This window comes from Mastigoproctus giganteus, chromosome 2 (assembly GCF_048544385.1).
Source record: "Mastigoproctus giganteus isolate SK-2022 chromosome 2, ASM4854438v1, whole genome shotgun sequence".
Classification (NCBI taxonomy): Eukaryota; Metazoa; Arthropoda; class Arachnida; order Uropygi; family Thelyphonidae; genus Mastigoproctus; species Mastigoproctus giganteus.
The window spans coordinates 97,508,730-97,534,697 of NC_143576.1; the positions used below are offsets into that span (position 1 = coordinate 97,508,730).

Sequence of the window (25,968 nt, forward strand, 5' to 3'; positions counted from 1 at the left end):
CGGCGATTAATTGATTTCTCCATGACTTTAGAAAGAGTAGAAGTAATTGCAATGGGATGATATTTGGATGGGAGGGATTTATCACCCTTTTTAGGAACTGGCTGGATATGAGCAAATTTCCAAGCAGAAGGAAAAACCTTTAGAATAAGAAAGTGAAAAAAGGTGATACAAAACAGTAGTAAGTTCAGAAGCATAGGTTTTGAGAAATAGTGGAGAAATGGCATCAGGGTCTGCAACTTTCTTAGCATCAAGATTGATCAAAATCTTTCTGACATCCTTTTGATGGAAAACCACAGGAGCCATTGAATGGAGTGTGCTGGGGATGGTGGGAGATGTTTTACCAAGATCATCATTACACTTGTTGGAAGAAAAATAGGATGCTGGCACTGCAGGTAAGCTTTATCTTTGGCTGAAGTGTCAATAGAACCATATGGTTTTGAAAGAGATGGAACATTCAAGTTTACTAGAAAACTACAAAAATTTCCAAATGTCTTTGAAAATTCCACTTCTTACATCTTCACTTGGACTTCCCTGAAAATTTAGGTGCTTTTAGGTGACACACATTTTGAAATTTTCCATTAAGGTATGAAAATTTTGAAATGTTTTCTTTGAGTATTTGTCCTATCACTCTTAAAATTTAACTTCCAACCTCAACAAGAGTAAGTGAGAGTTTATTCGAAACTCCTGCTTGCCCCTTGGACTTCTTTATTGTTAGGAATCTTGGTTCACTGTATCCTACACTTGCTCTTTGTAACATTTATTCTTGAAAGCATGTCACTTGATGTCAAAAGTTGTGTAACTTACTCACTTTAATCTAGCTACAAAATTTAAAGAAAAAATGCTCAGTGGTATTAAACCATTCCCTTTTGTTTTGATTTTGGTAGGAATTGGTTGTTGCTCTTCAGTGGTTAGTGATGCTTTTTGAGAACCAGTTTGTTGCTGTTGCATATCAGTTTATGGAAGAAGAGAAAATGAGGGAGGCACTTCCAACACCTTGCCTATTAATGCCAGGTAATAAAACTTGTAAAGTCTCTTTACTATGCTATTAAGTTTAAGAATTATATATTACTGTTAGAGATGGAACTCTTTAAATTATTTACTCTTGTTTTCTTTCTGAATAGTAACATTCTGTAGTTTTAATATATATATATATATATTTAAGTAAATTGGTAAGGGATGCTGAGAGTTTCAGAGAGTTACAGTTACTTCAAAAGTTTTACTTCTATAGCACTGTGTGGTTCAATTTATTTGAATGGCATTTTTATACATCTGAGAGGATTGAATGATCAGATCAGTGAATTCCAAAGATTAAGGCCCTGGGTGCCAAGCAATCTTCCCTGCGACTTCTTCTGCGATGACATTAGAGAGATAAGTTTTTCCTTTTGAGTTCAGATGTTTTTCCTTACGTTATTCTACTTATAATAAGAGTATTCTTTCTTAAAGCATAAGGAAGAAGTTTCCAGAAAGGAAAGTCACCTTTCTTGATTTTTCTGTTTACTAACCTTCTATTTTACTTGCTTGGTCACTACTCCTGCCTCCCCGTGGCGGGGCTGGACCTGGGTGAAAAGAAAAAGAAACCAGGACTAAAAGGAGTTTAAAATGGACCAAACTAACAACAAAAGATTGGAGAAAGTTAACTCCAATAAATCTGATGACTCACATTTGAACATGTCTCAGGCTAAAAGAATGAAAATCAACAGCTTTCATCCTATTGTTCCTTTCTTTTTGGTGATACATTTGTTATGAATACAACCCTTTGGGAAATTATCCCCATTCTTAGTTCAGAAGACTATAGAGTCCATGGTTGGATTACAGAAATGATAAAACAATTACATTCAGGTGATCTATTAGTAGAAACCTCACTAAGTCGTACATCTGAGAAATTGCTAAAAACAAAGACTTCTGTGGGACTACCAGTTGAAGTTACCCCCACATAATTCCCTGAATACATCAAAAGGTGTTATTACCGAATGGGTCCTTTTGACTGTTTCAGAGGAAGAGTTACTGCATGAGCTAACAGAACAACAGTGATAAGTGTTAGGAGGATAACGATGAAGAAAGATGGCATTCTCACTCCAACCCGATCAGTTATTTTCACCTTTAACGATCCTTCTCTTCCCCATTCAGTTAAAGCAGGTATTTAAATTGCAAAATCCGGCCATATATACCGAATCCAGTAAGGTGTTACAACCGTCAGCAATACGAACACTCTCAGGCGACATGTCGTAGTGATCCCATCTTTCCACTCTGTGGATCGAAAGAACACAATCAAGCAAACTGTCACAGAAATCACTCTGCTTTTTCGAAGACATGTGAAATGTGGATATTAGGAAAACAAATACAGAAATAGAAAATAAATTGTCTTATCCAGAAGCAAGAAAACAGATACTTGCAACAAAACCTTCACGTTCCTATGCTTCAGCAGTGAAATGACAGCAGACTATAGCCACTCAGATGGAGGTGGTAATACCTCTAAATCAAATTATAGACTGGAGTGAAGTAATATTAATAACAAAAACAACTTCATAAGAAACATCCAGTGCTAAAGAGCTGGATATTTCTGTGCCTCAAAAGCAGAAATCAGAATTAACAGCATCTAGTAAACAGTGTAAACAGAAACAAACAAACAAACATAAACGAAATGGATATAGATGAACAGGTAGAGAACGTACTACTTTCAGAAGATATTGATACACTGCATCCTAATTTTCCAAAGAAACTCAGACCCAAATATGATAAATAAAAAAAAACTCAAAAGCGCAGTCAGATTCAATAAATAGTTTCAAGAAATAGTTTCAAGACCTAAATAATGCAGCTTATTATTATGCAATGGAACTGTCGTCGTTTACATGGAAAATTGGATGAATAAGAGATATTATTCAGTCTGCACTTGCCTTCAGGAGGCTCATATAACACCTCAATCTTCACCCACATTTCAAAACTATGCACTTTTCCAGAGAGAGAGAGAGAGAGAGAGAGAGAGAGAGAGAGAGAGAGAGAGAGAGAGAGAGAGAGAGAGAGAGAGAGAGAGAGAGAGAGAGAGAGAGAGAGAGAGAGAGAGAGAGAGAGAGAGAGAGAGAGAGAGAGAGAGAGAGAGAGAGAGAGATGATAATAGAACTGCCAAATGAGGAGTGACAATTTTGGTGAATACTAATATACCAGCTAAGCAAATAACATTAAAAACTAACTTAGAAGCAGTAGCAGTGAGAATAGCCATCAGAATTTCTATCACAATTTCATCTCTTTATCTTCCACCAAATCTTCCTTTCCTCAGATTGGAATTAAATGATCTTTCTATGCAGCTTCAACCTCCCTATTGCCTCACGGGGGATATGAATGCCCATCATCTGTGGGAATCTTCTCACATGGACAGTAAAGGTAACTTGATCAAAACTTTCCTAGATGATCAACAACCGAATTTGCTGAATCATTTTCCGATAGTATGTTCCATACAGACACAATTGACTCCATCAGAAGAAACCAGAACAGTATGGAATTTTAATTAAAAAAGCGAATGGAGTAAATAATTGCAATTAATCAAGCTGGATAAGCAATTAATAGAAACCCTGCCAATAGATGATGCTGTCATATATATATCAATTACCAACTGTTAGAAGCTTCAAAAGCAACAATACCTCAAATGAGTAAGGCAAAACAGGCATGGTACAACTCTTGGTGGAATGCTGCAGAATGTGCAATGGCAAAAACAAAACAAAATCCTGAATGGAATGAATTTTGGAAATATCCAAGCTGAAGCGAGAACTCAGTGAAAGGCAAAGAAAAATTCTTGGATCATGTTCGCTTCCACACTTACTAGGAACTTGAGTCCTGGTTTGGTGTGGAAAAAAATTCCAATTTTGAGTGGAAGATATCTAAGCATATAATCTCCAATCTTCCATTGGAAAGGGCAGGATGTTTCTACATCAGACAAGATATCAGAAATTCTGGCTGAATCTTTCACTTCCACATCAGCAGTTACAAGCTACAGCACTGATTTTCAAAAATATAAAGAGCAAGCTGAATGGAGCAAGTTGAATTTCTGTATGACTACATTTCATTCATATAATATACCAATCATAAAAGAGGAATTGCTTACAACTATTACAAATTTGCCTAATAGTGCACCAGGTCCCAATGGCATTTATTATACTATGATACAACACCTAAACTCTGATTGTCTGGATATCCTGCTAGCTCTACATAGTAGAATTTTTCTGAACAACCTGTATCCATCCGTATGGTGGCATGCATTGTCCTTGCATTTCCCAAACCCGGAAAAGATCCTTCCTATACATATAATTATTGCCCCATTTTACTGACCAGCTGCTTAGAGAAAATCCTTTATCGATTGGTGCACAATAGACATGTGGTTGCTGGAAAAGGAGAATGTTTATCACCCCCACCAATTTGGATTTAGGAAAAATAGATCGACACTTGATCTACATGTCAAGTTGAAACAAATATTGGAAACTCGTTTATAAGAAAACAGCATATGGTGATGGTAAATTTAGATCTTGAAAAAGCTTTTGACACAACATGGAGATTCAGAATCCTATGAGACCTATTTCAGTTAGGATACAGAGGACAACTTCCCCAATCTATAGAAAAATTCATTACTGACTGAGCATTTCAGGTACGATACAAAGGCTGTTTAACTACAATATATATACAACAGGAAGGAGTCCCCCAGGGCTCAGGATTAAGTGCAACCCTGTTTGCCCTACGGGTGAACAATATCACAAAGGTTATACCACTTTCACTGGAAATATATATGTATGCATATAATCTTTCCATTTCATTTCAATCACAAAGCATGAATACAATTGAACAACAGCTCCAATTATCCATGAACAAAATAGAAGCATGGACTAAAAATAATGGATATCTGAAAAAAAATCAGCTGTTATACACTTCTGTAAATTGCGTGGTCTTCATCCTGAACCGGTTTTATACCTAATTAAAATTTCTCTGCCCATTGTTCAAAATTTCTCCTTCTTAGGTTTAACATTAGATAGAAAACTAAACTTTCATGAGCATATATTAAGACTTCGAACTAGCTGCCTCTCAAAACTTAACGTCTTGCGCACGGTATCTTCAATGGCCTGGGGAGCTGACAGGTACACATTACTACAATTATATAAAACCTAGATTAGATCTTGTTTGGATTATGGATCTCCTGTATATTCTTCAGCAAGAAGGAGCACGTTACATTGACTAGATACCATTTACCATAATGCTCTCTGCATAGCTCTAGCATCCTTTAGAACTTCACCAATTTACAGCTTATATGCAGATACATCAGGACCCCTGCTGCACCTTCGACGACATTACCTACTGTGCATGTATCCGGCAAAAATACACATTTAGCCATTACATCCAAAATGGTCCATTATTCATGATCCACTATGCATGAGTAATTATGATTGCAAGCCAAATGAAAATAACCAGTAGGACTGCATCTCAGACACTTAGCTCGAGTTTGGGAAATACATTTCCAGCACATTTCTGCAGTAGATATAAACTCAGAACCTCCTTGGATGGCGACGGTGCCTTTGTCCATATCACATCTTACAAACAGGAAGAAAAAAGAGATCTCTCCAATCATTATACAGAAGCTCCATTCACTACACAGTTTTGAAAATAGAAACAGTCATCGGACTTACACGGATGGATCACAATCGAATAACTCAGTAGGTGCTGCAGTAATTTTACTGGAATATACTATATCTGTCTTCTTGCCTCATATTAGCAGTATTTTCACAGCAGAATTATATGATATTAAACTAGCACTGGATGATATTACCGAGCACCAGCTTCTGCCTGCTCTAATCTATACTTGACTCCCTTAGTGCAGTAGCAGTTCTACAGAATAGCAAATATTCCTCAAATTCCTTGATTCAGCATTTTAAAAAACAACTCAGAGTTTTGCATAAAGAGAAAACAAGCGTATATCTGTTGGATTCCCAGCCATGTTGGTATCCCAGGAAATAATAATGCAGACCAAGCCGTAAAAAATCCAGGTCTTAGTATTCAAGATAACTTTCAGTTTTCCCATTTACAGATTATAGGGACGTATTTCGTACGAAATATACTTCCATTTGTAAACAACTTTGGAGAGACCAACTATGCAATAAACTCTGTAGAATAAAAAAAGATATATGCACATTGGGCATACCTTCCTTACCCACAAATATTTACTTCTAAGAGAAGATCCCTGCTCAGTCTGTCAGATACAACTTACAGTAAGTCCATCCTATTCAGCCGTGCGTACCACCTCCTTCCGATCATTAGCAAACTTGCAAGCTCTTCTAACCCTCTTTCACATACTTGGTGATAAAACAAACCTAAGCGAGCTCTTTATATATATATATATATATATATATATTAAACATCTTGGAATAATAAATACACTTTGATATATCCATAAATCATTAAAATGAATATAGTGACTCTGATAGACACATATTGACCATAGTTGCCCTTGTGTCGTGAAATTTGCATAATAACAACAACCAAAGATTAAGGTCTCTTTTTATAGTGTGAATGGGAATACTTTGGGTTTTCTGAATTTTTATCTGAAAAAGAAAATGCCTTAGTTATACGGAGTTACTTGTGTGTTACAAATACATGGGCAACGCTTTCAGTTTGTAGTTGCATTAGATAAAATATTGGAGTTGCACATGGAAGTACTGTACAAATCTGATATTTTTATTGGCTCTTTTGCTATTGAGCCACACCTGGCATGATCAAATAGGATAATCTTATTCAACCTGAATATTCTCCCCCTCCCTTCCCCAGTAAAAAACACTAGTAGAAATTGCCATCCAACCAGATACCCTAGTTACATCTACATCGCAAATATATGGATGGCAATTGATATTCTGTTTTAGAGCACAAAGAATAACTGATATTCTTTGTGGTCTAAAACAGAAATATAGCCTGGTATGCTAGAAAGAACGTAATTGGTTCTAGAACCTCGTTCATTATAGCATCTGTTCATTCTAGCATACATTGACATATATGTATTTAGGGGTAATCCGTTCCAGGCCCACAGTCTAGAGCAGCGGTTCCCAACTTATTTTAATTGCGGAACCCTTTTCACCTTGATAAAAAAATTTTGGAACCCTGACAATTTTTACTGATTATAAATAAAACAACAAATCAAAAAATCAAAAATAATTTATTGAAATAACAAAAAAACAGGTTAATAATGGAAAAGCAAATATTATTAATCAAACTGGTAATTAATGAGAAGAATTAAACATCTTCTTTTCTTTCAAAATTTGGTTTAATTATGGACAGCTGAATTCTAATATCAGGAGTGGCATCCAACTTACTTCTGTATTTTGTTTTTGTCACAGTGTAGAGCGAAAATCTGCTTTCACACAAATATGTGATACTAAACGGCAACAAACAATGAATTGCCTTTTTGAATAAATTTGGATATTTTTCGTTTAATGAAACTTCATTAAATTTAACTTTTATTTGGCTGTTTGATGTCAGGTCGACGAGATTTTGATATTCTGAAATAGACAGTTCCTCTGGTTTTTCTTTAATATTGAAAGGATTGAAAACCCGATAGTTATTGTCATCTTTTAGTAGAGGAAAGTATTCATTTAATGGCACAGTTATTGATTTTAGATTAGAAATAATTTCTTTTTGAATTCCTCGTCAATTTCACAGTTTGATTGCTGATAAATTCATTTAAAGTTGGAAATGGACCGATATTATTTTTTTCAACAGCCATGATCCAGTATTGCAACTTTCGTAATAAAGGTGAAGGTAAACTGCAGCCATTATCAACCCACTGCAGGATGGAAGCCTCCTCAACAATTCATGCTGGGGGAAATGGACCATAATCTGCCACGCTGATCCAGTGCGGGTTGGCAGATCAACCATATCTAGCAGTCAGGGGCTTGAACCCTGGTCTACTCAAAGAGTGTGTGTGCTATTGCACTCACGCTCCTGACCACTTGGCTACGGAGGCCGTTACTTTTATAATAATGATCGTAATTTATCTTTTGTGTTGAAAATATTTACATTTTTTTCTTGAAGGGAGAGAGAAACATCTTTCAGTTTTGTGAATATATCCTTATATCATATCCATATATCAAATTGCTTATCTGGCAGATAAGCAATTTGACTCAACCACAAAACGTTTCTAAAGCGATCTGCTAATAGAAATTTGTCATTGTGTAAGAATATGTCGAGCTCTTCTCGTAATTCAAACAATCTGACAAGAACTCTGCCACATGACAGCCATCTAATTTCAGTATGTACCAGCAAAGATGTATGTTGGCTGCCCATATCTTCACATATAATTTGGAATGATCCTGTTTTTAAGTTGTGTTTTCACAAAGTTAATAATTTTCACTTCTTCATCTGAAATACATTTTAAAGATGAAGGGATATTTCGACAACCAATGCATGTCTTTAAAGAACACAGTGACTATTCGTACACGTTTTAGCAATGTTTTTAATTCATGTTACTGTCCCCTTCACAGGTCCTATCATTGACTTTGCACCATCGCTACATACATCGACACATTTCTTCCATCTTATTCCACAAGTCTCCATAAAATCGTCGATACATTTAAATATCATTTCTCCTGTTTTATTGGTTTGTAAGTTTTCACAGAGTAACATGTCTTCTTCAATAGAATTATTGTAGTAATAACGAAAGAAAACTAATAAATTGGTAGGTTTGCAATGTCTGTTGTCTCATCTAATTGTAAAGAGACTTCAGACTTTAAGACTTCACTCATCATATGACTGAAGACTTAAAATAAGTTCCTGCTCAATATCCTCAGCCATATCATGAATTCTGTGTGCAACTGTATTATTTGAGAAAGAAATTTTATCAATTTGTTGACAGAATTTCTCATCGAACATACACTGAACAACATCTTTGATGCATGGTTTTATGAGAGTTTCAGAAATTGTATGCGCTTGACCTGCAAACGCTATACGGTAGTTTATTTTCTAGGAAGCCATTGTTGCCCTTTTGTTATCCGTTTTCGACATAAAATGTTTAATTTTGTCAAGAGAGTCTGAAGTTTTCTTTCAAAAAATTCGACATCTTTAATTTTGTATTCTGAATGGTTTGTTTCAAAATGTCTGCACAATTTAGCTGGTGCTAACGAACTATTTGATAAGATCTTATTGCATAATATACATAGCGCATCAGGGACCTCGGGATTTCCTGTGGTCGTGAATCCAAGTACTAAATGACTCGTCATATTTATGTTTTTTATGACTTAGTGATGTTTTAGTATTGACAAACAACACTTCCTGTTTCCTCGATTCATCTGCTACACAAGTAATGCTAGTGCCTTGATCCGTATTTTCGTCAGTATCTGCTTTACCAGTCTCCTTATCACTAGAAACATGTGAACTGCTTGCTACACTTTTTTTTAAAACTCCTTCGCTCAAACAACGATCCATGATAATCCCAAACAACGATCCAATTTGGAGTATATACAATTGTAATATTATAAATTAATATGACGCCCACTTTATTTGTATATTAAAAGTACACAAGACATCACAAAATGATGTAGTGCAAAACACCACCAATCTATGACTGATATGCCCACTCGTACGCTGTACTGTTGCGCCCCCACCTCACTACAGATGATTTCGTCAGGGGATATGACTCAACTAGTGGTGGGAGAATCGAATGCAAGTGTTCGATTCACTCATCCACCATTCAACTAACCCAGATTTTATTTTCCACAAATGCGAGCCATGTAGAGTGTGCGCAGGTCCCCTCTCCCTATGGAATATTAATAATTTTTGAAACTTTATTTAAATAAATTTTTCATGCATATTTTAAACTATTAATTAGAGCTCAAAAACTAGTTTTATTGTGGAACCCCAAATGTTATCGGTGGAACCCTAGGGTTCTGCGGAACACAAGTTGGGAATCTGTGGTCTGGCGCAAAGTTACCATCCAATACAGCGATTTAAAAATATAAAATATAATAAAAAATAAAAAATATAAGTGTAAAAATAATATAAAATTAATTTATTTAACTTTTATACACTGTACATAAAATTTGAAAAACATGAACAATGTTTCCTTAATGAAAAAATATGAACAAACTTTCCCTAATAAAAAGCATAAACAATCTAATGCACACGAAAAGGATAAACAATCTTTCCCTAGTGAAAATTATAATCGAAGTTTCCATAATAAAAGCATAAAAAATCTTTCGCACATGAAAAGCATAAACAGTATTCCCACCACTGAAAATATAAACAAACTTTCCCTAATAAAAATCATAAAAAATCACATAGAGGTGGAAGGAGAGGAATCATTATTCCTACTCATCTTTGGTGACTGTCCTGTGGGAGATTCATCAGTTGGACAGCGTTTGTCCACCTTTTTTGAAGAATGAATCCCGAGTTGACTGCTTTATCCTGGATTTTTGGACCCTCCAAAAATTGGGCCTTCAAGGTGTCATTAAAATGATTAAGCCCATTTCCACAGCAGCAATATCCAGGTGATAATCTTTTATAAGTTTGAACAGTTTATTCCAGCAAGAAAACACCTCTTTAAGGTCCTCAGCTGGAATGCAGTGACTTTTTTCCTTGTCCTCGTCTTTCTTGTCCCCAAAAGCTTTTCTCTTCTTCAGTGCCTCTGCCTCGTCATTGTGAAGCTCTGCTAGCTCCTCAAATGATAACTCCTTCTTGTGGTCCTCCACCAATTCCTCCACGTCCTCCTCCTCATTGATCTCCAGACCTACGGAACCTGCCCAGACTCTCAATTTCCTGCACAACAGGCTCTTCCTCCAACTGTTGAAAGCCTTCGAAGTCCCTTGGAGCCACAGCGTAAGGTCACAATGGCTTTCAAGCACCTAACAGAAACCTCCTTCCAAGCAACCACAATTAGGAAAAACAGCATCCGCTATATTGAAGTGACCCCTTCCAAAAGTCCTTCAGAGTCACTTCACTGGAAGAAGTGGCCTCAAAACATTTTCTGAACAGTGCCTTAGTGTAGAGTTTTTTAAAATTTGCAATCACCTGCTGGTCCGTATGCTGGAGGAAAGGCATCGTATTAGGTGGCAAGAAGTGAACCTTGATAAAACTGAACTCATCTATAATTTTTCCACCAAATTAGGAGGGGTGGGCTGGAGTATTGCCCATGACCAAAAGAACCTTCGGTGGAAGATTCTTCTCCCTAAGGTAGTCATGGACAGTGGGGCCAAACACCTCAGTCACCCAGTCAGAGAAAAGACTCCTGGTCACCCAAGCCTTGTGCTTGGAATGCCACAAAACTCCAAGGTGGTTTTTCCTGATGTTTTTAAAAGTTCTGGGATTCTCTGAATGGTACACGAGCAGTGGTTTTGACCTTGCAGTCACCCGAAGCATTGACACAAAAGAGCAACGTAAGCCAGTCTTTTATTGGCTTATGGCCAGGCAAGGTGGTCTCCTCCTCCTCCTTCGTGATATATGTTCTGCTTGACATTCTCTTCCAGAAAAGGCCAGTTTTGTCGCAGTGAAACACCTGCTGTGAATGAAAGCCTCCATCCTCAATTATTTTCTTAAATTTCTCACGATGTTGCTCAGCAGTGTCCCTATCTGCACTGGCAACCTCACAACACTGTTTAATCCAGTCCTTTTCCTAAATCCGGTAAACCACCCCTTGGTGCCAAAAAACTCCTTCACAGAACCAGTACTTGTACTCGGAGCCTTAGCACCAAGTTTCTCAAACAATTGTTTGGTCTTTTCACAAATAATCGCCTCACTGACACTATCACCTGCCATTTGTTTTTCATTAATCTACACTAATAGAAGAGTTTCCATCTTTTCCGTGATATTACAACGTGAACTGCTTAATCTAGGGTTCCCTTTGCGACGTGTGCACTTTTTATTTCTTCCTTGTTTTTTTTAAAATTGTACTGATTGTTGATTTAGTTGTACCATATTCAGCACTTAGATCTCCTACACTTTTTCCTCTTTCTCTCTTGGAAATTATTTTTTCTTAATAGCTAAGTTAATAATTAGCTTTTTTACTCTATTTTGCCAGCTCGTGGCTAAAATTATATAGCAGAATAATTTAAAAAAATTTTCACTACTAAAGGGCAAATAAGCAGATAACTGAATCTTACAAACGATAACAAAGATGATAGCTGACGTTCTAAACAAAGCGGGAAGGCCCCGACACTGCATTCATTGTAGCATCCTGATTTTATTGATAAAAACTGTTAATTGTAGCATCATTCATTGTAGCATACCTGACTGTATATTGAATCATTAAACTATGATGGAGCCGGTGTTAAAATTTGACCCGGTTCTCATCCTTTCACTTAAATAATTCATATTTCTCACCTGTTCACATTACTCATTCCTGCACACTTGCACTTAGCCATATTGCAAGATGATACCATAGGCATTAGTAAGAAGTCCATTAGCTGGAATGTGTAATCAAAATTTGGTTAAAGAAAGATAAAAACCAGTTGATATTCAGCAAAGACTTAGTATAGTTTGGAACTGATACATCAGCCAAAATTCAGATGTATGAGTGGTGTACTGCATTCAAGGATTCCTGCACACAATTGCGAAAGTGAGAAATCTCTCTCTCTCTCTCCTGTATTTCTATGTATCAAAGATCACTAGAAGCAAGTGTCAGTACTGTACAGAAATTCATTCACTAGCTACTTTACTTTTCAAAATTCATGTTGATATTTAATCAGAGAGCTTGGAGGGTTGAAGTTTCTCATGAGTATTGGAAATATTACAAGGAGGGGAAATGCACTTCTTGATCACACATTTCCACCTGAGAAGAAATTGGCAAACACAGAATGGCATCACAAACTCTTCATTACCAAAATAATTCATAACCAAGAATTCCACTTTGCATGTTCATGGCTTTGGTCTTCTGGGATTCTTATGCTTAATTTATGCAGATTTTTTTGGATTGTGATGTCACAAGGAATGTCCAGCATTTTTTGGACCTTTAAACAAATGCAAAAGCAGAATTGGAGGAAAAGCATCCTGCAGTCATCAAAGATGATCACTTTCCTTCCAGTTCTGCTTTTGCCTTTAGCTTGATGCTTTCACCTTTAGTTCCACTTTTGCCTTTAGAATGAGTTCACAGTCACTGGAGAACACATGCCGGCACAATAACATGGCAATGCATGCAGTTCTCCAGTCTGTGATCTCATTCTAAAAGAATTTTGTGCCATAGTGCCAGTTTTGCACAGTCATACTGGCATGTACACGCATAGTCATATATTCCATGAATAGGTACACTATAGCTACTGTAGCTTATGTGTCACAAAACACCATAGCACACACTTCAAGTAGTCATACTTCAAGGTAGCATCCATAAAGTTGGTAAGAAGTAATATCAGGAAGTATCAAAATGTTCATAACCTTACCTAGAAATAATAGCCCTAGAAATGTGAAACTTCACAGGAACTTTAATCCTTTTCTATGTACTCTCCACGTATAGTAACACATTTCTCCCATCTATGGATCAGTTGTTTAATGTCTTGATCATAGAAGTCTGCACTTTTTGCCTGAAACCATGATTCCACTTCATTGATGACTTCCTGAGACAAATCAAAGCGGTGTCCACCCAACGATTTCTTCAAACAAGTAGTCTGACAGTGCTAGTTCAGGAGAATGGGATGGGTGCTTCGGTAGTTCAAAGCCGCATAGGGCAACAAAGTTGGCAATGGCCATGAGCTGTGCTGGTGCATTGAGCTGGTGCATTGTTTGACAGAAGACGGACACCTTTTCATCTTCAAGGCATGGCGTAACTTTTTCAAAAGATTTCTGTAGTATTCTCTGGCAAGTGTGGAACCACGAGGTAGGTAGATAATCTGTCAGGATAACCCTTTATTCTGTCCTGAAACATGGACAACATCACCTTCTTTGCAGATGGAGTGGTCTTTGCCTTTTTTGGAGGTGTGCTTCCACTGCTTTGACATGTCTTTAGTCTCTGGATCATACTGGTACACCCAGCATTTGTCACCAACCAATCAAAAAAGTTCTCAACCTCCGCATTAAACAAATCCAACAGTTGGCAAGAACATTGCATTCAACATTGTTTCTGCAAAGGCGTCAGCAAACTTGGAACCCATCGTGCGGAGACCTAAGATGTACAGATGGTCATGTAAAATGCTGTGGGCAGACCCATAACTAATTCCCACTGCATTTGCGATGAAATGAATTGTCACACATCTATCACTCAGCACCAGCTGCTCAACCTTTGCAACTGTCTCACTGTCTGTGGACGTTGATGGCCTCCCTTCTCTTGGCTCGTCAAAGACTTGTACGACTGCACTGGAACTCCTGTTTCTAATTTTTTACAGTGTCATAGGATGGACAATTCTGTCCCTACACAGCTTTCATTTCTTCATCAATTTCCTGAGCTTTCTTGCCTTGTAAATGCAGGAACTTGATCACTCCTCGATACTCCACTTTGTCAACCATAGCATCATTCCTCAGATTCTGGGCTCCTCCTCTGGTGTACAATCACCTACGGGAATGAAATTTCACATGTTAGTTATTGAATATGTAGACAACTTATATTAAAAATGACATCTTCCTACTGATGTTTTATCTAGGTCAGGGTACAAACTTTTTGATACCCCCTCGTATATGATATTAACCAAAGACTTTTACTATAGTTCAGTGATGATGCCCTAGATAAAACACAGCTGCATTCAAGGACAACTGTAACAGCAAAATCCCATCCTCCCATTCTGCACATTCTCAAACATATAACTATCACCTGCATGTCTTTGGGAAAAGTGTATATGAGTAGAAGGAGAGCGCATCAAGAATAAACTGAAATGAGGCAAGATAATTTATTAACATGCTATGATCAAAGTTCCAGATTAAATATCGTTTATGTTAACCTGACAATGGACATTTCAATATGCTGACAGTATATACTCAGTGATCACTTAATCATGACCACCTCATTCGTAATGGACTATACTGCATAGCTCACAGTATAAAAAGCTAAAGGGCTTTACATGCTATAGCAATTTGCTATCCTTTACTAGTCTATTAACACGGTACTTGCAGGTCTCTAAAACTTCGCATTATGCTATAGCAATGTAATTTCCATCTGGTCGTGCAAAGTCAAAGTGATAAAGTAGCAGTTTTGGGACACAGTAAAGATATCAGAGTTTATCAGAGGTCCAATCTCTGAACCCCTAAACAGTAGAATTAGTACCGGACTGTGAAAGTATTTATGGTTGACCATGTTCCTGCCATTCAGCTTCTCAGTCTCTGATGGTATTTCTCAGTTCAATGGGTCTTGATTTCCTTGTTATAACTGGTGGGTCTGCATCATCCCCATAGGGGATGATGCAAGCCCAGTTATAACACATGGTTTCAATCTCTTCACCAGTCTTCAACTGGTAGTTTTGATGTATTCCATGAATCTTGCAATTTGTCTAATTGCATCCTGATGTCAGGGTGGAACTCTTTGGTGATCTGGAGTATCTGTTGGAGTTGATTCTCAGTATGCATATGTAGCATACAGTTTGATATCATCCATGTACATCACATAAGAGAGGGTGTACAGTTTCTTTCTCTCCTTCTTTTAAGGTTTTAACTGTAGTTGTTGTTATTGAGCATGGTGGGTTGAGTTCTATACAGAACAATAATGGACTCAGGGCATCTCCCTGGAAGATTGCTTTTCTGATGAGTCAGGTCATGACGTTCTTGATCGTGATGATGATCCTCCATTTTGCCACGGTTGCTTCTAGCAAGTGTGTTGTGTCGGGTTGACTTTGTAGATCTTCAGTGTCGTTATCAACCAGCTATGGGGCATGGAGTTGCAGGCCGTGTACAGGCTGTAGTGCTTCTTGTAGGCATGGTCCAAAACTGCAGCATCAATGGTTAATTGCTCCTTGCATTCTTCGTTCATTGCTTTCATTCCTTCTGCTGCTCAGGCATGATTCTGGCTCTCCAAGTGGTTCTTATATATTTTTAGTTATGCAGCTGGTAAGGGTCTTGTACATTGTTGGGAGAAAGGTGATTGGTCTGTACCTTGCTGGGTTTGTGGAGTCTTTGTCCTTGGCTTTTGGGTAGTTGATTCCTTGAGCCAGAGACTGGCTTGTGTCAGGGTACCTTATTATCTAGGTGAACTGATCCGCTAACCAGTAGATCAAACAATACCAGTAGATGTGGCATTATCTATTCCTGGGGTTTGCCAGTTGTGGGACTTCCTGATCAACTGATCTAGTATTATTTGCCTATTGAGATGGTTTATAACTTGTCACAGGATTCTGTTGGGTCTGGTGTGAGTCTTTGTGGGGACCATTCCCTCAAATTCTGCTAGAGCTTCCTCCTTCCACTCTTCTTCTGTTCTGAATATCACAATCTTGTCTGTTTCCACTTTGGCTACTCCAGGTTGTAGTTCTTGTATTTGCTCCTCCAGTTCTGGTTCTGTTGTGTCCATATTCATTGTTGTTTGTAATAGGTCAGTCACAACCTGCTAGATTTTTTTCAAAGATTGCAGAAGCTATCAGGTCCTTATTGACAATGACCTGTCTCTGGTCTGCTAGTTGCTGTTTGGTGACTTGAACAGTCGGGAACCTTTCCAACCACTTGGTGGTGTAGTTAGTTTCGTCCTGTACACTGTCATGTCTGTTTCTAGTTTCATTAGTTTGTAGTATGCTTGCATGATGAATGTATTCATTTCAATGCTCCACTTCACTCATTGGTTTCTTCTTCCTTCCTGGGTTGTGACTACTGCAGTTGTGCAGGAAGCATTCCCAGTTTGTTGGGCTGGATTGTCCTTCAATTGTGGTAGCCATATGGGAGACAGCACCACTCACTCCACTGTCATACATGGGACGCTGTCTCTGACTTTATGAGCTGACCCCTCTGCCTGAACACTATCATCCTGCACCACACTCAATGCAGGATCTTCATTCAGCTGTGGAGGTGGACCTGTTTTAGCTTTGGCTTTCACATCCAGGTGGGAGTTCTAGTGATGGGAGTGACACCAGATGGCACCATTCTCTGCCTCAGCCATCACTTCAGCCTCGGGGTGGTAGGCCTGATGAAGCAACTCCCCCCCACATGATGGGATTTGAACCTAGGTCCATGATATTGGTGGTCCAGCCTCATAATCGCTGGACTAATTGCTCCTATGGAATTAACCTGTAAATAATTCTGTACATTTATAGATATTTAATACAAAGTATTTTTATTAGTGCATTTTCATTTAATGGTTTTATATTTCATTTCTTTAAATGTTTATTCAGATGTAAGCTATCTTTTCAGAATTTGGGAGCATTGGAGTTGAGATGAGAAAAGTAGCATCTCGGGAAAGATTGAAGCTGTCTGGATCTCCTGTCGCTGGTTGGTATTGTTTTGACTGATATTTTATTTAAATTAAGTCAAGTATTATGTTTTTATCCTTTACCTCATTTGTAAACCATAACTATGTTATTAAAATAATCTAGTATTTTTAGGATCTACTTAATATATTGATTTTTTTTTTCCTGGTGCAGAATAAGCCTTAGGCTTCCTTGCACCATATGGCTATTAATAATAATAATAATAATAATTAATATTTAAGTAGTTAATTAATATCATAATTAATAGTTGATAGTTAATATAGTGAAGGGAACAAAGGGGTACTTTTACCACGAAAGACTTAAGTTCTGCAAATTGCAGTGCCTGGAGAGTAGGCACCTGCGAGGTGATCTGATTGAGGTGTATAAAGCCTTGAATGGGTTGAGCAAGCTTGAATACTGATGGGATTCTTCCTCTTGCTCAGATTAAGAACCTGAGGGGCCACAGATTCAAATTGAGGAAAGACAGTTGTAGAATAGATGTGTGGAAATTTGCCTTTAGCCAGTGGGTAGTTGATGGGTGGAACAGACTTCCATCTTTTATTGTGGAAGTTGATAGCCTAAATAAATTTAAGGCTGAGCTGGACAGGCATTAAGAACGAATGGAGGGGTGAAATGGGATGTTTTTTTTTTTTTTTTTTTTTTACCCTTTGGCTGATGCTGCATAAGCTTGCTTTCTTGCATCGTATGCCTCTACTAATTCTAATATAATTAATAGTTACTATCATAATTTTATGAATATTTTTCTTTGCTTTTTTTTCTGCACTGCATTTCATATTTTTAACGAATTTTGAAAAGCACAAATGAAAAGATGTTTGCTTGCAAAGTCTACCTTGCTCTTTTCACAGCTAAAAACATTTAAAGAATTCAAAATTTCTATTTTATCCTACATACATCATATAAGAAGAAATGAAAACACCAGAATATTGATTGGCATTCATTGTTCTTACATCAGCTGCTCTCTACATTTTACTCTATTATACTTATTACAAAGTTTATGGTTTTGTTATTATGATTCCTATCCAAAGAAGACCCCAGTTCATTTCAGTTTCAGTCAACAAATTACATCTTAATTATTAATGCGTTGGAGGGCTTCAACTATTTGTGGAGAATGAATCCTGGCCACATGAGGTAATTTTCATTCCCTTACATGGCCTTTCTCTCAAGAACTGCTGAGATGAAGTATCATGTTTCTTGCAGGTGTACAGTGAAATTCAAAAGGCATAATTGCAGCCTTGTCAATTGTGAGGCATCATGTGCGGCTTCTGCCCTTTTGCTTAATGATGAGAGAATGGAATTAGTGAACTCACTGGCAAACTAATGCCAATTTTGAAAAAAAAAAAACAAAAATAAAAAACCATCTTTATGAGGGATTCATTCCTGAGATGTAGTCAATAAGGTCATAGACTGAATTATATCCTTTGAATGAATTATCTATTTACTTTACAATGGTATTAAACCTTTAATGAAATTTATTTCAAAATAAAGTGCAGTTAAAAACTATCTTTGCTCTCCAGTACTATGATAATACTAGAACCCTTACTGCTATTTGCAATCCCCCTATCCAACTTCATTAAGAATGGGACTTCAGCATCTATTCATTATCATTGGTTCATCATTGGTGTAGTAGAAGTACAATAATCCAGTTTCCGAGAAAATCCAATAATCAGTATTTCGGTGTGCAAGTTAGCAAAGTTAAATGTAGAGATCTGACATCCACAGGACCATGGCAGTGCTGGATTATCAGTTTTTTTTTTTTTTTTTTTAATGCTTCTACTATTCAAAGAGGAGTAGAAAGCAGATATATATTATGTTCAGAGCGATGGAAACTTACAATCTCCACAAAGTAAGCAAATAATAACCTACAATATTTAAAGTGTGTAATGATATTTATGGCTTGGGAAGTTTGCTAAGAGGTCATGAGATTCTCTTGCTATTTCTGGGAGCAAGATTAGCAGTGGATTGATAGTTTGTATACAATATAAATTGCAGGAACTTTCATCTAGTTATGTGCAGTTGAGAGGATTGTCTTGTCGTTTCATGTGTTTTTGCAGCTGGCAGGATTTAAATGGCCTTATATTAAACACCAGAACAAATTTTGCCTTCACAGTGAGTAGTCCGGTATTGCACTACTTTCAGACCAATGACACTGCCAAAAAAAGGTAACTTCCATTTATTAAAAGAGATCACCTAATATATAATGAGGGAAGTATAAGTCCTGAAATAGGCTGTCATAGTAGTGTATCACCTTTTAAATAAATGAGCTGTAACGTTTTTGTGCTTTGATTTGTTTGAAAGCACAATATCAGAGCAACTCAATGTGAAGCAGAAATTTGTTTCACTGTGAGTGATAACACCATTAACTATTTGACAATATTGAACTACTATGTATGGTTTATTTTCATTTACGTGGAATATGCAAAAAGAAATTTATGATGTGTTGCCATTCAAAGAGTCACATGCTAATGCTGCATGGCCTGTGTAGTTAAATTGAAAACTCATTTCACATACACAGAAGACAATATTTCAGTATTGAAGAGTTCATTCTCAAAAACTATTTAAAAAAGTTTCATGATTTCCAAACATGGAAGGTAGGGGGTGTGTGTGTGTGTATTTACAAATGTCTCAAAATATACACTGATGAGCCAAAACATTATGACCACCTAACTAATATGATGTTTGTTCTCCACGTGCAGCCAAAATAGCTCGTACCTGGCAAGGCATGGACACTACAAGATTTCTAAATGTGTCTTGTGGTATCTGGTACCAACACTTAACCAGCAGATCCTTGTAACTCCTGTAAGGTCCGTGGTTGAGACGCCGCAGATTGGGATTGATGTCTGGGGAATTTGGAGGCCAGGGCAATACCTGGAAGTCTTCCCCATGTTCTGCGAACCAGTCTTGAACAATCCTGGAGGTGTCACATTGCCTATTATTATCTTGCTGAAAGACGTCACCACCAGAGGGGAAGACCGTTGCCACGAAAGGGTGTACCTGGTCAGCAATGATGTTTATGCAGGTAGTAGACATCACATTGCCCGGCACATGGATGACTGGACCCATGGTATCCCAGCTGAACATCGCCCAAAGCACAACACTGCCACCACCGCTTTGTTTTCATCACATGGTGCATCTAGGCACCATCACTCCCCCAGGTAAACGACGCACACGTACCTGGCCCCCCCTACGTGGTGCAACAGGAAACACGATTCATTGGACCAGACGACCTTCTTCCAATCACTCAAGGTCCAGTTTCAATGCTCGCGTGCCCATTGTAGGTGCTGTTGCTGTGAACCGTGGTTAGCATGGTCACTCGGAGCGGCCTGTGGCTACTCAGCCCCATTTTCAGCAGGGTTCAACTTGATGTACTGTGTGCTGTTACACATTACTCCTGTCGCCCTTCTGTTGCCACATACCATCCGAGAGAGCCTTAGCTCACCTCAAGCATCAACGGGCCGTGGTTGTCCAACACCTTGCTGGCAGTTTGTTAGTACCTACCGAAAGTGGTCCCTCCTCGGACCACTTTCGGTAGGTACTAACCACGGCTGACTGCCAGCTGTGCCGTTTCAGATATGCTCTGACCTAGTCATCTGGCCATTGCAATTTGGCCTTTGTCAAACTCAGCTAAGTCCGCTGCCTTTCCCATCTGAAGAACAAGAGTAACACTGATTAACGGAGCTCAGTATCAGGTGTTTTTTTATAATGTGTCCCAACTATCAATAATTGGAGGTGAACTACGGCACGCATGTGCCGTAGTTCACCTCCGATTGCTTCGATTTGCATAATGAATCGCTGGTCATAATGTTTTGTCTCATCTGTGTATTTGTAATTGAAACCTATATGTACATTTAATTAAAATGTATGTATAGGTTTCATCATAACATCATTTAATTAAAAATCAATTTTAATTAACTTACTCAGATTACGAGTGTGCTATAGACAACATTGAGATGCAATGCTGTGCTGTGACAAAGGTAGTATGCTGTGGCGCACTATGGCCATAGTTGCCAATGCACCTAATAAATCCCTAAACCAACAACAATGGTATACTGTATTGTAAAATATGTTTTGCAAAGAACTTATTTGGTACTAGATATGCAGCATTCCAGGTTCCAATCAGTGGTAGAAAATACTAGTCATAGGATAGTAATTGAAATTGTACTGGAGAACTGACATCATTTTAAAGCAGTTAATATTGTAATAATGCCAGTATCTAGTAATGAAAAAGTAGAGATTAAATTCTATAAATTAACATTTGTCAATTTGATACTAGTTATGCCACAGAAGCATATTGAAAAGCAGCCCATAACAAAAGCTTTATTTCTTATGATATAAATAAATTAATAATAGTAACACTAATACTGTGGACTATCCTATTCTTATAAATATTTGATAGCCAGTAGAATTTCAACTGCCATAACTAATGCTAAATTGTCAAAACTCAAGATAAAACAAACTTCTCTGAATCACATTACCTAGACAAGCACTGCTTTTAAACAGCTTAAAAATGAGAGGGGCACAACCACTATGACAGCCCACTTGGAGACTTGCTGGTGTTTCATCAGGTAGCAGGCAGTCTCAATTAGTGAATCACTGACAGAACTTGCAATTGAAGAGTCAGTTCTATGAGTTTCCACGTGATATAAAGATAAAATTTCAAATATAATACTAAGAAGGACAATATAATACCCAGTATTACTAATTTATATTATATGAGGTATGGCTATTAATAACAAAATTATTGCAATAAAATAATGAAATACAGTTCAACCTCCATATACCATGCCTCTTTATATCATGGTTTTGTATATATCACAGGTATGATTGTGTCCCCAAAACGAATTATGAAAATAAAAAAAAAGGTGTTCAAAGGACTAGCAATTACATATTGGAAATGGGAAAAGGTGAATACTATATGTACTCATATCTACTGTACATCCTAATACCATATTTCCAAGAGGTATATTTGCTTTGTATTCAGTATTCAGTTTTGGAGTAATTTTTGTAATCAACAGGACTCATCAGAGACTGATTACATTAGACACCCAGTTTCTCCCATCAGCTAGAGATGCAATAAAAGAGTGTATCAGTGGAACAATAATTACAAGCAGATACCTGTGGAGCAGGGGTCCCCAAACCATGGCCCACGAAAGAATTTTATCTAGCCCTCGGATATTTCAATCAGATCATAAAAATTAATATTTATATTAGATCAGAATAAAATTTATGAAAAGCACATTTTACAGATTATTTTAACATTCATCGGTTGATCAATAGTGTGTCATTAATAGTGCCTCTGTGTCATCTGTGTAAAATATGCCTTCAGTTGCTTAGACTTGTTAGATATTAATTCTGTTATTTCCACATAAAGCTATTCTTTGAAATATTGTTAAAATAATCCATTAATCTTGACCCTGTCATTAAATAGCAATAATTGTTAGAGATAGCAATTATGGATTTCCTAATCCCTTATCTTGGCTTGGGTGATGCTTGTGTCCCCTCCACAGAGACCTACCACTTTCGTAGTGGGGTTACTTTTTGCCCATCATGTAAATATTTTCCTTTAGTACTAAGTTAGCAGTTCACTTGTTAAGTTCTAAGTTAAACATTTGTTATAGAGTCCTGTATATTTGTTTTATGTAATAAGCTGCTAAGAAAAAATATAGAAGTGTTGTATTCATTGAATGCTTTGCAAGCTGACCAACTTCGGTAGCCTCAACAAATAGTTATATTAAAATCTGGGCGAAAACAACAAGTTAGTGTCATGTTTTGTAGTCAAGTAAATTAAGTACTGTTTTTTATCTGATGTTACGTTTTTGGTAGTAATTAAAATTACATTCCCTGTCATGTGAAAAGCTGCGGAAACAATTTGCTAAAAATGAACTGTTTAAATTTTTTTGTAATAACCCAATTTATTTCAAATTTGTAAATAAATTTGTTAAAATATTTCATAAAATTTTAAGACACATCAGTGCTTACTTACTTCAATATTTATGAGTATTTTTTTTTTTTTATTTCAGTGACCCCATAAAAATCATGTTGAAGTTGATGTCTAAAAATAAAAGTTAATGTTGGGTGTCATGTTTTTCATGAACGGTAGCCAATTAATTACTTTTTTTGCACTGATTAATGGGTTTCAAGGGATATAATGTGAAATGTCACTACACCACAAAACATGCATCAAATAACGATAAATTTCATGGAGCTTTGCGGCAGAGAAACTCCCAAGAACTAAAACTTTTCAGTCAACAACAGAAGGTTAGAACCTCATCAAAATTTATCTGCAGTTAGAGATAGTTTTCGAGCCTCCCAAATCATTGCCAAAGAAAGAAGGACCTTTACGGATGGAGAATTTCAATTTTGAGGGTACAGCTTAGAGCTGTACCCTCGAAATTAAGGAAGATTGGATCTCACCATGATGTACGCCAAAAGTCATCAGTCATACTGCATGATGGAAGAGATGGGGGAAGGATTGACTGGAACTCTATATCATTGGCAGAACCCATAAGAGCTGTTCTAACAGCATGTCTACACTGCTCAAAGAATTTCGTCTGTGACTGCACAGTTATCCCCAGGTCTCTTTATTATCCACTATCCTGAGTATAGTACTACATAGTTGATAAAGTGAAAGGGTCCATAGATCTCAGCAGTTTGGGAACCACTGATCAAAGGGATAATCACATCCTTATCCCTACTGGCAAAGTTAGTGTATAATACTGACTTTGCCAGTAGGGCAAAGTCAGTGTTATACACTAATGGGGTTTCCCTTGAAACCCCATGAGCTGTCCTGGCTGGATGCCTCCACTTCTCAGAATTTCATGTCTGACAGCAAAATTACCACCAGGTATTTTTCATTCTCCACTACCCAGTATATAGGTACCACACACTTGATAAGTTACTCTGGGGTTACTGCTGCCTTTGTGTAGTACCTTGCATTTGTCAATGTTAAACTTCAACTGCCATTTCTCAGCACATCAACCCAATTTTTCCAGATCTTGTTGCAGTAGCTCACTCTGATGACTGTCATTAACCACCCTGCCTGCTTACCTTTGTATCATCAGCAAACTTCGACATTAAGCATGATATACCTTCATCAATATCATTGATAAATATTGAAAACAACAATGGACCTAGCATTGAACCCTGGGAAACTCAACTAATAACATTAGTCCATGAAGAGCAGTGCCCATTGATAACCACTCTGTCTTCTTCCACTTAACCATCTCTTTATCCATAACAGTAACTTGCCTTTAATGTCACATTGCTCAAGTTTGTACAGCAATGTTTTATGTATAACAGTATCAAAAGCCTTCCTGAAATCTAAGTATTTGATGTCAAAATTATTTTTTGCATCCAGTTTCTTGGTCACTGCATCCTAGTAACCTATCAGATTCATTAGAAGAGACCCCCCCTTAACAAACCCATGGTGTGACTGAAGTATAATTGCATTCCTGTCCAAATGGTCTAGCATTACTTTTTAAACAGTCACCCCATTATTTTCCCTGGAACAAATGTTAAGCTAACAGATCTCTATATTCATGTCTCTTTTTGATTCCCCTTTTCGAATTAGGGATATATTGATACTTTTCCAGTCTATAGGGACCTACCCCGCAATTCAGGTCTCTTCCTTTGAATTTTTTCATGCAGCCCTGTCAGGACCTAACTGTGGTATGCTTGATTGATTGTGTGATTTGTTGGAACATATTCAACCATAATAATTCCTTTAATAGCGAAGAAAACAAGAAGCATTGTTTTTATTTTTGATTTTGGAATTCTTGCTGCTTTCTTTTTTTGTCTTCCATTGCATTGACCATCTTTTAGTTTCTGGGTCCTACTGGAATAGTAAACTTTCATTGCAAGTAATTACAGTACTCAAAGCCTGAATCTTCTTCAATTTTTTTAAAAATATCTTCATGAACTTGGAGTCTTCTTATTCTTTGATCTTCATTCAAAATTTTTGGCACCATCTTGGCACACTTTTGTCATGCCAAAATTTTCACTTAAAATTTGTGCAACTGTTTCTTTGTTCATATTGAGTTCTGTTGCAACCATTCTAATGCCTAATATGTAGGTTAGTGCAAATGCATCATTTTAACATAGCTATCTACCAGAGTAGTTAAATTAATTAATTAAATTGGCATAGTTTTGTTTATATCTCATATTGTGACTGCCTTCACAACGAGTTGTCATGGTATTGTACTATCTTGAATAAATAACACTTCACCAGTGGAGAAGACTATTGTTATGTATTCTCAGCGGATACCACCACCCAGACGGCACCATTTCAAAGCTTGTTGGCTTCTCTTCAGTGGGTGGGCAGGTACCCTGGTGTTGCAATAGTGACAACCCAGTTATGAAGTATAACTTCACGATATGAGAGATGCCTGATGGTGGTGCGTATTGATATAGACTATAAAGTATTTAAGGGCAAAGGCCTCATGCTATGAGGTAGAATGACTAATATGTAGGTTTGTGCAAATGCATCGTTTTAACATAGCTATCTACCAAAGTAGTTAAATTAATTAATTAAATTGCCATCGTTTTGGTTATATCTCATTAGTCATTCCACCTCGTAGCATGAGGCCTTTGCCCTTAAATACTTTATAGTCTATATCACTATGCACCATCAGGCATC

General features: G+C 37.2%; 1 protein-coding gene across 2 annotated transcripts in view; it reads left to right on the top strand.

Moving 5' to 3' along the window:
- Positions 1-25,968, top strand: part of raptor (regulatory associated protein of MTOR complex 1) — a 638,589-nt gene that overhangs the window by 299,282 nt on the left and 313,339 nt on the right. For both annotated transcript variants that reach the window (XM_090389485.1, XM_090389491.1), the window contains exons 16-17: positions 885-1,011; positions 17,260-17,337. In XM_090389485.1, the coding sequence (XP_090245611.1) occupies positions 885-1,011; positions 17,260-17,337 (205 nt within the window). The remainder of the gene's footprint in view (positions 1-884; positions 1,012-17,259; positions 17,338-25,968) is intronic.